Consider the following 13,748-nt stretch of genomic DNA (forward strand, 5'->3'; position numbering starts at 1 on the left):
CATCTCTCCTCTCCTCTCCTCTCCTCTCCTCTCCTCTGTTCTCCCCCTTTGTCCTCCCCTCTCCCTCTCTTCCATGAGGCTCTGTTTTCCAGCAATGTGATAAGAGCAGTTGACTTGGACACAGGCTGCAGATTGGTTCATCAAAATCATCACATAATTCCCTGAGTTATGATCATTACATAAGCTGCTTCTTGGGCATTTTTCCATTGAGAGAAGATGTACCTCTGTAGACAAAAGCCCTTCATGGACAAGGTTTCCAGTTCATCTCCTGTTTCTGTTCTCTTGCTTAGCTCTCTGTGGCCACTGCATCAGAACACAACTTCAGAGAGGGAGAAATGTTCAATCACACCAGAGTGTCCCAGTTCATCCTCAGGGGCTTCTCAGACATCCCAGAATGGAGATTAGTGGTCATCTTATTTTTCTCCTTGGTCTATGCCTTTGCCCTCCTGGGGAATATCTCCGTCATCATAGCTGTGGTTAGAGACAGCCGCCTCCACTCGCCCATGTACTTCTTTCTGAAGAATCTGTGTTTTGTGGATCTAAGCTACACCTCGGTCACCATCCCCAAGGCCCTGGAAACCACCCTTCAGGGAACTGGGGTAATTTCCTACTTTGAGTGTGTCACTCAGTTTTACATGTTTTTTACACTTGCTACGACAGAGTGCTTTCTGCTCACGGCCATGGCTTATGACTGGTGCATGGCCATCTACAGGCCCTTGCTCTATGGGGCCATCATGAGCCAGAGGCTTTGCTGTGCCTTGGTGGTCCTGGCCTGGGTGGGTGGGGCCCTCTATGCAGCCTTCCTGGCCCTCAACACCTTCTCCCTTCCCTTCTGCGGGCCTAATGTTGTTGAGCACTTCTTCTGCGACATTCCTCCTCTCATGAGACTCTCCTGTGCCGACTTCCACTCCAGCGAGGAGATGGTCTTCGCTGTGGGCAGCTGTGTCATCATGAGCTCCTTTGCCCTCAAGGTCCTCTCCTACATCCGCATCATCTCCACCCTCCTGCGGATGCCCTCCGTGGATGGGCGGTGGAAGGCCTTCTCCACCTGCTCCTCCCACCTGACCACGGTCCTTCTGTTTTATACCAGTGGAAGCTTCACCTATTTGAGGTCTGCGTCTCAGTACTCCCCCACCCAGGGTCGCCTGGCATCCATTTTCTACTCCATCCTCACCCCTTCCTTGAATCCTGTCATCTACTGTCTGAGGAACCGAGACATGAAGGTCGCGCTACACAGACTGTACTGTCAGAGAAAGTTCTGAGTGCTAGTGACCGCACAGTGTGGGCTCTTGTCCAGGGGTCTGATGACCAGGGGATGCAGACAAACCTTACCCCATTCCTCCCCCTGCATCCTGCTGATCCTTCACCCTGCAGACCCCTCCCCACACCACCACCTGCTGCTTGGCTTCTCTCTCCAGATGATCTTTTGCTTCAGTGGTTTTATATACTTTTCCAACACAGAAAAACAAATTGTGATTTCTTCAGGTTTTACCCTAAAAATGACTTCTTTTTTTAACATTTATATTTTAGTTGGACACAGTAGCTTTATTTATTTATTTTTATGTGGTGCTGAGGATCAAACCCAGGACCTCGCATGTGCTAGGTTAGAGTGCTCTATCTCTGAGCCACCACCCCAGCCCCACCCTAAAAATCATTTCTAAAAAAAATTCTTCTTCCATCCAGTGTATCTGTAAGAATTCATGTTCTTTTTTTTTTTCCTCCTATGTGTTTTTTCTTATATGGTACTCTCAAATATTTATCATCATTCTCATGTAATGGCCCCTAATCTTGAATTTTGATCTCTCTCTTGACACCGTGTCTTTGAATGTAACATAAGAAACACATTTTTAACCTTTCTAAAATCTACTTATTCCTTTCCCTCTCTTTCAAACTGCCTTACTATTCCTAATTCAGTTATTTAGAATAATACTCTGCTTAGATCTTGAAGCCAAAGAGTAGAACCCATTCTCATTTCATTTTTGAGGTTTTTGAAAATGGAAAGCCATATTGAAATGGAAGTGGAAATGGAAAGCTATCCGTATGCTCTATCACTGAGCTACATTCCCAGACCCAATAATCTGATTTTAGACATTTTTTAGCTTTTGACAGCTCCTTCTTTGCAATAGCATCAAGTTAAATAAAATAAAAAGTTTTCTTGTGATCTATGTGATAGAGTGCAGTGAACATGCAGAATTGACAATCACATTATTTGGGGTATGAAATGATTGACAAGTTTTTTAAAAGTCAAATAAATATAAAGCAGGTTTTTGTTTCCCACACAGATAGTTATTGTGTGAATATTATGAGTTACTTTATTCTATAAGTTTTCTCAATGCACAAAAAATGATAAAGTGCTCATTGAAAGTGGGCCTAAGTTAGTTAAAATGTATGTTAGGAATTCAAGGACAAAACACTGACAAAATAAAACCATATAAAATGATAAAAAAAATAAAGAAAGAAAAGAAAACAAAGCAGCAGGAAGTGGTGGCACATGCCTGTAATATTCTGACTCGGGAGGCTGAGGAATGAGGATCACAAGTTCAAAGCCAGCCTCAGCAAAAGCGAGGTGCTAAGCAACTCAGTGAGACCCTGTCTCTAAATAAAATACAAAATAGGGCTGGGGATGTGGCTGAGTGTTTGAGTGCCCCTGAGTTCATTTCCTGGTACCAAACAAAAATAAAAACAAAACCAGAAAGATGAGAGAAACTAAAAAAATAATAACAAATATGAAAGAATTATGAATATTGTAGATGTTGAATTAATTCTTTCAATAATTACTAGAAATGTAAATGTCCAAAACAAGACAGAGTTGATTACAAAAATCAACTATATGCTACTGATAAGAACTTCACTTAAAATATAAAGATATTGTTAGATGTAAAGAAATGGAGAAAGAACCACCATGCTGAAACTAACCAAAAGAAATGGGGTAGCTGTGTTGACTTCAGATAAGGATTTTTGGAACAATGAAAGTAATCAAGAATAAAGAGGAAATTAGATAATATTAAACAATTCATTTCCCAAAGAAGATGCAAAATTCCTTAATATGTATACACGAGACACAAGGACATCAAAGCTACTAAAATTCCAGGAGAAATAGACACATTCACATTTTTTTTATTTTTATTTTTTTTATGTGGTGCTGAGTATTGAACCCAGTTCCTCACATGTACAAGGCGGCAAGTGCACTCTACTGCTGAGCTATAACCCCAGCCCCACATCCACAATTTTGTTAGGAGACTTCAACCACAGTTATTGTCTGGTCTGAGTAATGAATAATCAATTGATGAATAGCTCGGTCTAGAGGGATCATCCCTCAACCGTGTAAAGGGTGCACAGGAGGAATCCACTGACAACATGGTACTGAACACTGGGAAAACGGAAAGAGGTTTCTCCAGAAGCAGGGATAGCACAACTCTCCTTCTTTAATATAGTACTTAACATTTCAGCCAGAGCACCGGGCAAGAGAAAGAAAGACACAAACAGGAAAGGCTGAAGTGCCATTCTTCCTGCTTCCAGATGATGTGAGTCCATAGTCAACCCTGAGAGGCCACGAAAAGACTGGTAAACCCCACAGAGCAGGAAGTCAAGATCAGCACATAAAACCCAGTAGCTTTGCTGTACACTGAAAGTGGACCTTTTGGAAAAAGATTTTGGGGAAATAATCCTGTTGGGAAAACATATAACAGCAGCAGCACTCCAGAGAAAAACCCCAACATGGTGCCTAACTACACTCTTTCTCCTCTTTTTTCTTTCACTGGCATGAAACGTTCCTGCTGGCACCAATGTTCAAATCCTGCAGGTGGGAAACCTTAGCCCCAATAAGAATTAACTTCTTGGGCTCCGGAACTGACATATGGAAGAGCTTACCAATAAATGGGCGACCCGTTATCTACCTCAGCTCTGCTACCTCTCCTTAGATCTATATAAACACACAGCCTTTTGTAATAAAGCGGAACCTCTCCTGTGATTTGTGTCATGTGGTGTCTCCCATTTGTAGTGCGATGCGGCGTCTTACAGTGGTGCTGAAAACCCAGGAGACGGTATGCTCGACAAACCGAGCCCTGTCTCCACCACCGCCATCACCAATGACACATTTCGCTCTTGTCTGTCTTTTTGGGTGCTGGCTCCCTGCACTCACCACTGATCGGGTTTAGGCAAGTTCCCCTTCCCCGGATCGCCAACTCCCTTCAGGCTAGCAGCAGGAGACGTGACCGTGATCATCTGGCATGCTCCTGATGCCCAGTAGGGAGGAGGGAATGCACCCCACTAAGACCTTCACTGGTTGCAGTGGACCCTCTGGCGACCCACTTCCCTTTGGGGCGTGAGGCTTCTGGGTTTACACGAGAGGCTCCTTGGTCTCTTCCTCCTCCCTGGAAGCTGCGTCCCGCCAGAGCTGCGTCCTGCGGGAGTTGCTTCCCGCCAGAGCCGTGCCCCGCCGGAGCTGTGTTCAGCCTGGAGCTGAACTTCCGGCCTGGAGCTGCATTCTGCTGGAGCTCTGTCCCTTCCTTCCTTGACTCTCTCTTGTTCCGGTGGAAAATTTTTCCTGACATCAGGTTGCCCGCGGCCTCGACCCTACAGGGTCACACAGACTGCACTTTGTCGGTGACGACCGAGCTGTGCCCTCTGTGCCTACTCGCAGTGGTCTGGTCACTTTGGGGACACCCACATAATCCTCCATCTGCTCTACACTTCCAGGAAGCCCCTACAGCCCAGGTTAATTCTTTTTCTCCCTTTGCTGCCCCTTCCTCCACTCTTTAACTATGGGTGCCTCCTCGTCTATACCCGAAACCTCACCACTCAAGTGTCTCCTTAAGAATTTGGCTACTCTCTCTCTTTCTCCAGATCTCAAGCCCAAAATTCTCATCAGATTCTGTACCTAAGATTGGCCCACATATCCGTTAGATAATGACAATCATTGGCCTCCAGAAGGCTCGTTAGATCCAAATCTTCTTTGGGATCTTCTTAACTACTGCCTGTGCCTAAAAAAAAAAAATGGAGAGAGGTCCCATACGTTGAAGGTTTTAGCCTTCTTTCCCAACACCCTGCCCTCAGCACTTCCTGCTTTCCCTCTCAGGTCCTCCTTGCTTGTAAACCCCTCCCTTCCCCTATTTCTTCCCGTGACTCAGCAGATTCTTCCTCATTTGACCCAGCAGATGAACCTCCACTTATCCCCCAGCCCCATCGGCCCCTCCTCTCCCGCTACACCCTCTGCTTCTTCCGCCTGATTCCACTGATCCTCAGCCTTCTGTTTCATCCCCCTCCCCCCCCGCTCTCTTCCGCCAGTCCCACCTCCTTCTCCGCTGAGACATCCCCTTCCCCTCCCTCTCCTTCCTGTCCGCCGCTGCCTGCCTCTTTCAGTCCCCCTGTCACCAGGTCTAAGGGACCCCCTCCTACTCCCATGACGATTGCACCCCTTCGTGAAGTAGCTGGTCCTGAGGGTGTTATTAGAGTACATGTGCCTTTCTCCATGTCGGAAACTACTCAGTTAGAGAGGAAATTAGGCTCATTCACCACTGATCCCACCACTTACATTCGGGAGTTCCAATAGATCCTGCAGGCATACAGCCTTACCCATCACGACATCTACCTACTCCTGGCCAATACACTTCTCCCTGAGGAAAGGCAACAGGTCTGGGAACTAGCCCAAGCCCATGCTGATGAAAATCATAGGACCAATCCCAACCACCCCACAGGCCCTCATGCTGTCCCAGAGTAGGATCCCCTATGGGATTACAATACCCCTGGAGGCTTACGGTCTCCTGACCTTTTTGCATCCTGCCTCTTGGCGGGCCTAAAAAAGGCCACCCGCAAGGCCATTAATTTTCAAAAGGTGCAGGAGGTCATTCAAAAGAAGGAAGAAACACCTTCAGAATTCCTGGATAGACTAACCAAGGCCCTCTAACAGCACACAAACCTCGACCCAGAAAGCCCTGATGGCGGTCATGTCTTAATGACATATTTCCTGGCCCAAAGCTACCCCAACATTAAAGCCAAGCTTAAGAAGCTTAAACAGGGCCCTGCTACTCCTCAGACCGAAATCCTCGCGGTCACTTTCAAGGTGTTCCATAGTAGAGAGGATGAAAGCGAACGTCATAGGCAGAGGGCTGAAAACGCCAAATTCCAAATGTTGGCCAAGGTCATTCAGAGAAAGTCATCACCACGCCGTCCCAATAACACACCCCCTGGAGCTTACTTCAAATGTGGTAAGGAGGGACAACGGGCCAGGGATTGTCCTTCGCCGAGGATACCCTCCACCCCCTGCCCAAAATGCCACCAAAGGGGACACTGGGGGGGTAGACTGCCCAACAACCCAGAGGGGAAGTTGGTCAGCCACCCCACAACCCCAGCCTCTCCTGGGCTTGGAAGAGGAGGATTGACAGAGCCCTGGGCCTTCCCTCCCGACTATTACCATCAAGAAGCAAGAGCCTAGGGTCACATCTCTAGTGGATGGACGCTTCATTACCTTCCTCTTAGACACTGGTGCCACATTTTCAGTCTTGAGGGAGTATTGGGGTCCTACCACACCCTCAAAAACTCCTATTGTTGGGATAGGAGGTAAACAGATTTTCCCTCGAAAAACACTCCCCTTATCATGTTATATGCAGAGATCCTTTTTGTCCTTCACACACTCCTTTCTCGTTATGAGCCATTTCCCCATTCCCCTTCTGGGAAGGGACATACTCTCATTTTTGAAGGTCACCATTCACATATCACCACCGACTTCCCCCACCTCTCATTTCCTCATGATGATCCTAGGGACAGATATATCTCCATCATGCACTCTCCCATGACTATCTAAACCAGTTAATCCTGAGGTTTGGGACACAATTACACCCTCTATGGCTAAATGCAGTCCTATTCATATTGTCTTATGGGACCCTTCAAGATATATTAATCAACCACAATATCCACTCACAACCACAGCCCTCCTCGGATTAGAACCCATCATCCAGGATTTATTACGGAAGGGGTATCTTAGGCCTACACACTCTCCTTTCAACACCCCCATTCTGGCAGTTAAGAAACCTAATGGGTTCTACAGGCTGGTTCAAGACCTTCGCCTCATCAACTCCTCTGTGGTCCCCATCCACCCACTAGTGCCCAACCCCTACACCCTCCTCTCTCAGATCCCTGCTACTATCACCCACTTCTCGGTCCTAGATTTAAAAGATGCCTTCTTTTCTGTTTCTTCTTTTCTATTCCCTTGTCCTCAGAATCTCAGGATATCTTTGCTTTTACGTGGACTGACCCTCACACCTGCCATTCTCGTCAGCTTACCTGGACTGTCCTCCCGCAGGGATTCAGGGACAGTCCCCATCTCTTTGCCCAGGTTCTTGCCCAGGACCTCACATCCTTTCACCCCACCTGTCCTGACTCTACTCTCCTTCTATATGTCGATGACCTTCTTCTATATAGTCCCTCTTGGGAACACTCTCAATCCCACACCGCCCAGCTTCTAAATTTCCTAGCGGATAAGGGATATAGGGTGTCTCCCGACAAGGCCCAGGTTTCCGAGTCTTCTGTCACCTACCTTGGTTTTCGCCTTGCACCGGGAAAAAAGGAAATAACACTGGATAGGAGGCAACTCCTCTCTAATCTTCCGGTGCCTCATACGAAAGCCAAAATACTATCATTCCTAGGACTAGAAGGTTATTTTAGGGCCTGGATCCCAAATTACTCTCTTCTAGCCAAACTCCTGTATGACGTAGCAAAGGGACCCCCTAGTGAATCTCTTGCCTCCTCCCCCCGCTAACACTTTCACAGACTTCAGCAACTCCTCTTAAAGGCACCTGCCCTTCATCTTCCCGATCTTTCAAGACCGTTCCATCTATATGTCCATAAAAAAGGGGGGCAAGCACTTGGGATCTTGGGTCAAAATTATGGGCCTACATTTTCACCTGTGGCATATTTGTCCAAACAATTAGACCCTACCATCCATGGGTGGGCCCCTTGCTTAAGAGCTCTGGCTGCTGGACAAATTTTACACAAAGAAGCCTCTAAGATGACTTTCGGGGCCCCTTTAACTATCCACTCCCCACATCATTTGAAGGATCTTTTAGCTTATAAGGGCCTTCAAACCCTTCCTCCATCCAGAGTCCTGTCGCTCCTCACTTCCTTTCTGGAAAACCCTAATATTACGTTCCTCCCCTGCTCTGCACTGAACCCTGCCTCACTGCTCCCAATGACCCCCACATCTGACACACCAGCTCATAATTGCTTGGAAACCTTAGATGATTTCCTCCCTGTCATTCTTCCATTTCTGAGGGACCACTCACCAAGCCTGACCTTATCTGGTTCATTGACGGCAGTTCCTTTAGGCAGAACGGCACTCATTACTCTGGATATGCAGTAGTTTCAGCCACTGAGATTATAGAGGCCAAAGCTTTGCCTTCAGGAACTACCAACCAGCAGGCTGAACTTGTAGCAGCCACTCATGCCTGCCTCCTAGCACGGGGCAAATCCCTCACCCTTTATACTGACTCAAAATATGTCTTCCATATTCTTTTATCCCATGCTGCAATGTGGAAGGAGTGAGGCCTACTTACCACTAAAGGTAATGCGATCACTAACTCGACTCTTATAACCAATTTGATAGAGGCCTCCCACTTACCCACCCAGTTGGGAGTTGTCCATTGTAGGTCCCATCAGAAGGATGGCTCTCTTATCACTGAGGGCAATGCCAAAGCTGACCAGGAGGCATGAATGGCTGCTATCACTTCCAATTATGACCCCCCTGGGGGACATATAATGGCCACGTTAGACTGTCCATCTGAAGCCCCTACTTCTTCCAGTAAGAACAAGGATCTTTTTGAGTTCCTCCATACTCTATTTCATTCCAATTCTCAGTCTTTGACCCTCTTTTTACAGAGCTTCTTCTCCCTCACCCCCTCTGACAAAGCCATGCTACAGAATATAGCCTCTAATTGTCAGATCTGTCAGCGGACCAATCCTCATACTTCTTTAAGGCCTAAACCATTTCCCTCCCACCAAGCCCGGGGACACATTCCTGCTGCTGACTGGCAGGTAGACTTCGCCAACATGCCTGCAGTACGGTGCACTAAATACCTCCTTGTCTTTGTGGACACTTTCTCTGGTTGGGTTGAGGCATTTCCCACTTCCAATAAAAAGGCTTCCACTGTAGCTTCAATCTTACTGACAGACATCATCCCCAGGTTTGGTATGCCCACTTCCCTACAATCAGACAATGGCCCTGAGTTTATTTCTAGGATCACACAAAAGGTCTCTCAAGCCTTCTCCTTCAAGTGGCATTTCCACTGTCCATATCACCCCCAGGCTTCAGGGAAAGTGGAAAGGGTAAATCGGACTCAGAAGGAAGTCCTTATCAAATTAACAATGGAATTAAACTTAGACTGGGTCAAACTCCTTCCCTTGGCTTTGCTTTGGATCACAGCTCTCCCTAAGAAACCATCTTTACTGTCTCCCTTTGAGATAATATATGGAAGACCTCTTATACCCCCTGGATTGGTCATTTCACAAGGACCTCTCACACGAGATTTGTCTTTACCTCTCTTGTTTCATCTCTGCTCGGAACTCTGGAAATATCAAGACTGGCTTCTTCCGGACCCAGACTCCTCTCCAAACACTCCTCCCTTAACACCTGGGAGTTTAGCCTATTATAACACCCCAGAGGAGAAAGGGCCTCTTGCCCCAAAATGGGAAGGCCGTTATCCTGTCATTCTCTGTACCCCCACCACCGCCAAACTTTCCTTACCAGGCAACCGTCTCACCCCCTGGATTCACATTTCTAGGTTGAAGCCATATTGCCAGGAGGCCCCATCTGCTGATGACAAGACTACCCCAGAGGAGCCTCAAGAGTCACCTCCTAGACCTCCCCTTTACTCCTGCTCTCCACATCCTAACTATCCTCTAAAGCTTCGCCTGTCTCGCGTAATCGCCCATACTCCACCATGACTCCCACTCTTCTAAGTGGTATTTTCACAGTCATCACCCTTCTCCTGGGGATATCATCGTCCTCCTCTTATACTTGGAGATTCAAGGTCAGAGAGACATATGTCCAAGGCAGCACTCGTTACATTCGCCTAGTTTCTTCGGTTGATTGCACCCCTACGAGATGTTATGCATCTATCTTCCTTCCCTTCTCCTCCCAGAATTCTGAACTTTTAAAAACAGCCACTAGGCCTTACCTTTGCTTCTTATATGATCAGACAGAGGATTACTGCAAATGGTGACCCGAAACCTATGGGGGGTGCCCCAACTTGTCATGCAACGTTCATAACCCACGTGCATGCATCGGGGATTCCTGCATTGGAAATTTCAGATTGATCTTGGGGGGCTATCAATTGGATATCACGGACCCTAACCATCCATGCTGGACCTCTAGGGTAAATGCTTCGTTCTACTGTGACATATCCTCTCCCACCCCCTGTGGCTCCATCTCCATCTCCCGAGAGCTTCAACCCTCCCAGCCCTCAGTAGCTATAATCTCTACTGGCATAAAGCATTCCAAACAGCAGTTGTTAGACTCCATACAGGATCCATATGAGCTTAATGTCAGGAGTCCACCACAGTATTCATGGTTACGACTATTTATGGAAACTGTAACCTTCTTAAATCTAACCCTCCCCGACATTACACCAACTGATTGCTACTTATGCACCTCTCTGACTCAACCTTTGCTTGCTGTGGTTCCCTTGAACTTCTCGGCTTCTGACCTCTCAAATTTCTCCACTCCATCTGCCCGCCATTCTCTCTGAACCCTTTCACCCGACGCTCCATTATGGGAGCCCGAGGAGTCTAACCATACTGTGATTCCCCGGCGTTGCCTCCTGGGCTTGGGTATCTCCCAGTCAAAGTTTTGCCACTCTAAAATCACCTTTAACTTCACCCTCTATGCACCACCTGGCTCATTCTTCTGGTGTAATGGTTCTCTCATCACTATCTTATTCACCAACACCTCTACCCCATGTATACTGGTGACGCTTGTCCCGCAATTGACTCTCTATACCCCAGCTGAAGTGCAGGCCCTCTTGTCTCCCCCAGTGGGGAATAAGTGGGCTGCTTTCCTTCCAATACTGGTGGGCCTCTCACTGGCTGCATCTGCGGCGGGAGCAGGAATTTCTGGTGGAGCTCTAGGACACTCCTTATGAGCTGTACAGGACTTAAGTTCTAAACTTGAATAAGCGCTCACTTCTACGGCAGAATCTCTAGCATCTTTACAAAGGCAGGTCACATCCTTGGCTCAAGTTATTCTTCAAAATTGACGAGCTATAGACTTACTCACAGCCGAAAAAGGTGGAACCTGTCTCTTCTTGAGGGAAGAATGCTGTTACTACAACAATGAATCAGGCCTGTGGAAACTAATGTAGTCAAGCTCACCGACTTGGCTACCTCTTTGAAAAATCCACCAAACCAAAACCCATTTGCCACCTTCTTTTTAGCCCACTTCCAATCGTGGCTGTTGCCTCTTTTAGGGCCCATATGTCTCCTTTTCCTGATGTGTCTGTTCCTGCCCTGTTTGCTTCGCTTCCTACAGGGCCAATTACGGAAGATCTCTAACCAAACTTTCAACCAGCTTCTGCTTAGGTACTACCAGCTTCTGATGACCAATGAACCCCCAGCATCTTCAAGAGAACAGCTCACTCATTGCTGAAGCTCACTACCAGGCACGATGGAATGCAACGGACATCAGACAGTGGGAGACAACGAGCCCAGAGAACCTCTTAATCTGCCATCCTGGATTCTTGAGCCTTTATGTCCTTTTAAGCCTCCTCATGGCCCTTGGCCTCTTCTCTGTCAGTCCCCCGACATGGAACTTCTGCCAAAAAATGACATTTGCTTTAATTTTTATCTTCATCCTGTTTTTGTTTGCTCGGATCTTCTTCAGGTGCTGGTGACGCCATGTCAAGGCAACACTTCCAGTATTTCCTAGAGTCTCTGCTACAGGATCAGTGGCTGATACCAACTATCTCCTCCATCCAGGACTGGTTCGATGCCATCAATGACTTGTGGTTTCAGGGAACTTTCATAGACTTCACCCTTACGGAAGTAGCTGTATATAGCCACTGGGTTTTATTTCTGGTTGCCATGATATCCCCAGATCTGCCCCCCAGAACATTCCTCCACTTCCCCTTCTAGGCCCTACGCCACCCCCACACAGCCGGAAGCAGCCAGATCTGACCAACGATGCCCCAATTCCTAAGAAAACAAAAAAGGGAGGAATGTTGGGAAAACATATAACGGCAGCAGCACCCCAGAGAAAAACCCCAACATGGCACCTAACGACACTCTTTCTCCTCTTTTTTTCTTTCACTGGCGCAAAACGTTCCCGCCGGCGCCAATGTTCAAATCCTGCGGGTGGGAAACCTTAGCCCCAATGAGAATTAACTTCTTGGGCTCCGGAACTGACATATGGAAGAGCTTGCCAATAAATGGGCGACCTGTTATCTACTTCAGCCCTGCTACCTCTCCTTAAATCTATATAAACACACAGCCTTTTGTAATAAAGCAGAACCTCTCCGGTGATTTGTGTTGTGTGGTGTCTCCCATTCGTAGTGCGGTGTGGCGTCTTACAAATCCCATTCATAATAACCACAAAAATAGGTAGAAATCAACTTCACCATGTTATGGGCCAGGCTATATGAGCAATCACCAAACAGACTCCATTTTGCCCTGAGACTCCACTTCATGTAAGAATGCTTCTCCCATGGGAACACTCCGCCTCCGTACCCATCAACATTTGCTTAGCATAGCATGTTTGGCCACACAAAATCGCAATTCTTATACAATGTTTGTTAAGAAAAGAGAAGGCCACTGACTCCCAAGTGGTCAAACAGCAAGCATGGGACAGCACCAGGACTGGAGGCCAAGGCTCCTGCCTCCTCTCAGTATTCTTCCTCCTGTCCCCTCTCTTCATACCTAACAAAGGTTTCCCAACACCAACTGCAACCAGGCTCTGTGCTGGGCAATGGGGACACAATATTGACTGGACAAGATTCTGTCCTCCAGGACTCACAGAACCATCTAGTCCTGCTCATTAAAAGGCCACCCAGAGAGAAAACAGAAGAGTGGTTCTCAGGTTAGGGCTGGCAATTTCCTGTAAAACTGCTCAGAGAAATGTTTTGGTCTGGTGGAGCTGCTGGTGGCCTGACTTGGTCATGGTGGTGGTTCACAGCTGTAAGCATGTGAGGAAATAACACAACTGTGCACTAAGTGAGTGAGGTCACCAGATCTAAACTACACATTTCAACTTTTTTTTTCCCCAGAGCATCTGTGAAGGAAATGTTGAATGTTGTCAGAATCAAAATGGAGTCACTTTTGTCAAATCTAACCAAAAATAAATAAATCAGCAAAGCCAAAGGAAGGACTCTTACACATGATTTACATGATTGCCTGATAGTTACCATCACAAAACACTCTTCCAGAGTCACTAGCTGAATAGGGGCTGCCACAACCTTATACAAAAAGTACCAGTGCAAGGACATCTGCCCAGAAACTGTTCAACCTTGGACTAACACCACGCTTATTGTTAACCACTGTGGCCAAGGATTATTTGCTTCAAGATATCTGACATAATTCTCATTAAAACTTCCCCTTGCCTCAATTTCTTTGTGTGTAGACAGACAGACAGACACTGGGGATGGAATCCAAGGGCACTCCATCACTGAGCTATGTTGTTGGCCCTTTTTATTTTTCTTATATTGAGGCAGGGTCTTGCTAAGTTGCTCAGGATGGTGTCAAATTTGTAATCCTCCTGCCTCAGCCTC

General features: G+C 47.0%; 1 protein-coding gene across 1 annotated transcript; it reads left to right on the top strand.

Moving 5' to 3' along the window:
• The first annotated feature begins 335 nt into the window (after window positions 1-335).
• On the top strand, window positions 336-1,262 carry LOC139702458 (olfactory receptor 9G19-like). Its single transcript, XM_071603694.1, has one exon. It carries the CDS (start codon window positions 336-338, stop codon window positions 1,260-1,262), a length of 927 nt encoding a protein of 308 aa, XP_071459795.1.
• The last annotated feature ends 12,486 nt before the right edge of the window (window positions 1,263-13,748 follow it).

Source organism: Marmota flaviventris, chromosome 17 (genome assembly GCF_047511675.1).
Source record: "Marmota flaviventris isolate mMarFla1 chromosome 17, mMarFla1.hap1, whole genome shotgun sequence".
NCBI classification, from domain to species: Eukaryota; Metazoa; Chordata; class Mammalia; order Rodentia; family Sciuridae; genus Marmota; species Marmota flaviventris.

Excerpts from the sequence above, each read along its gene's own strand:
- LOC139702458 (XM_071603694.1), top strand. The coding sequence starts at position 336 with ATGTTCAATCACACCAGAGTGTCCCAGTTCATCCTCAGGGGCTTCTCA.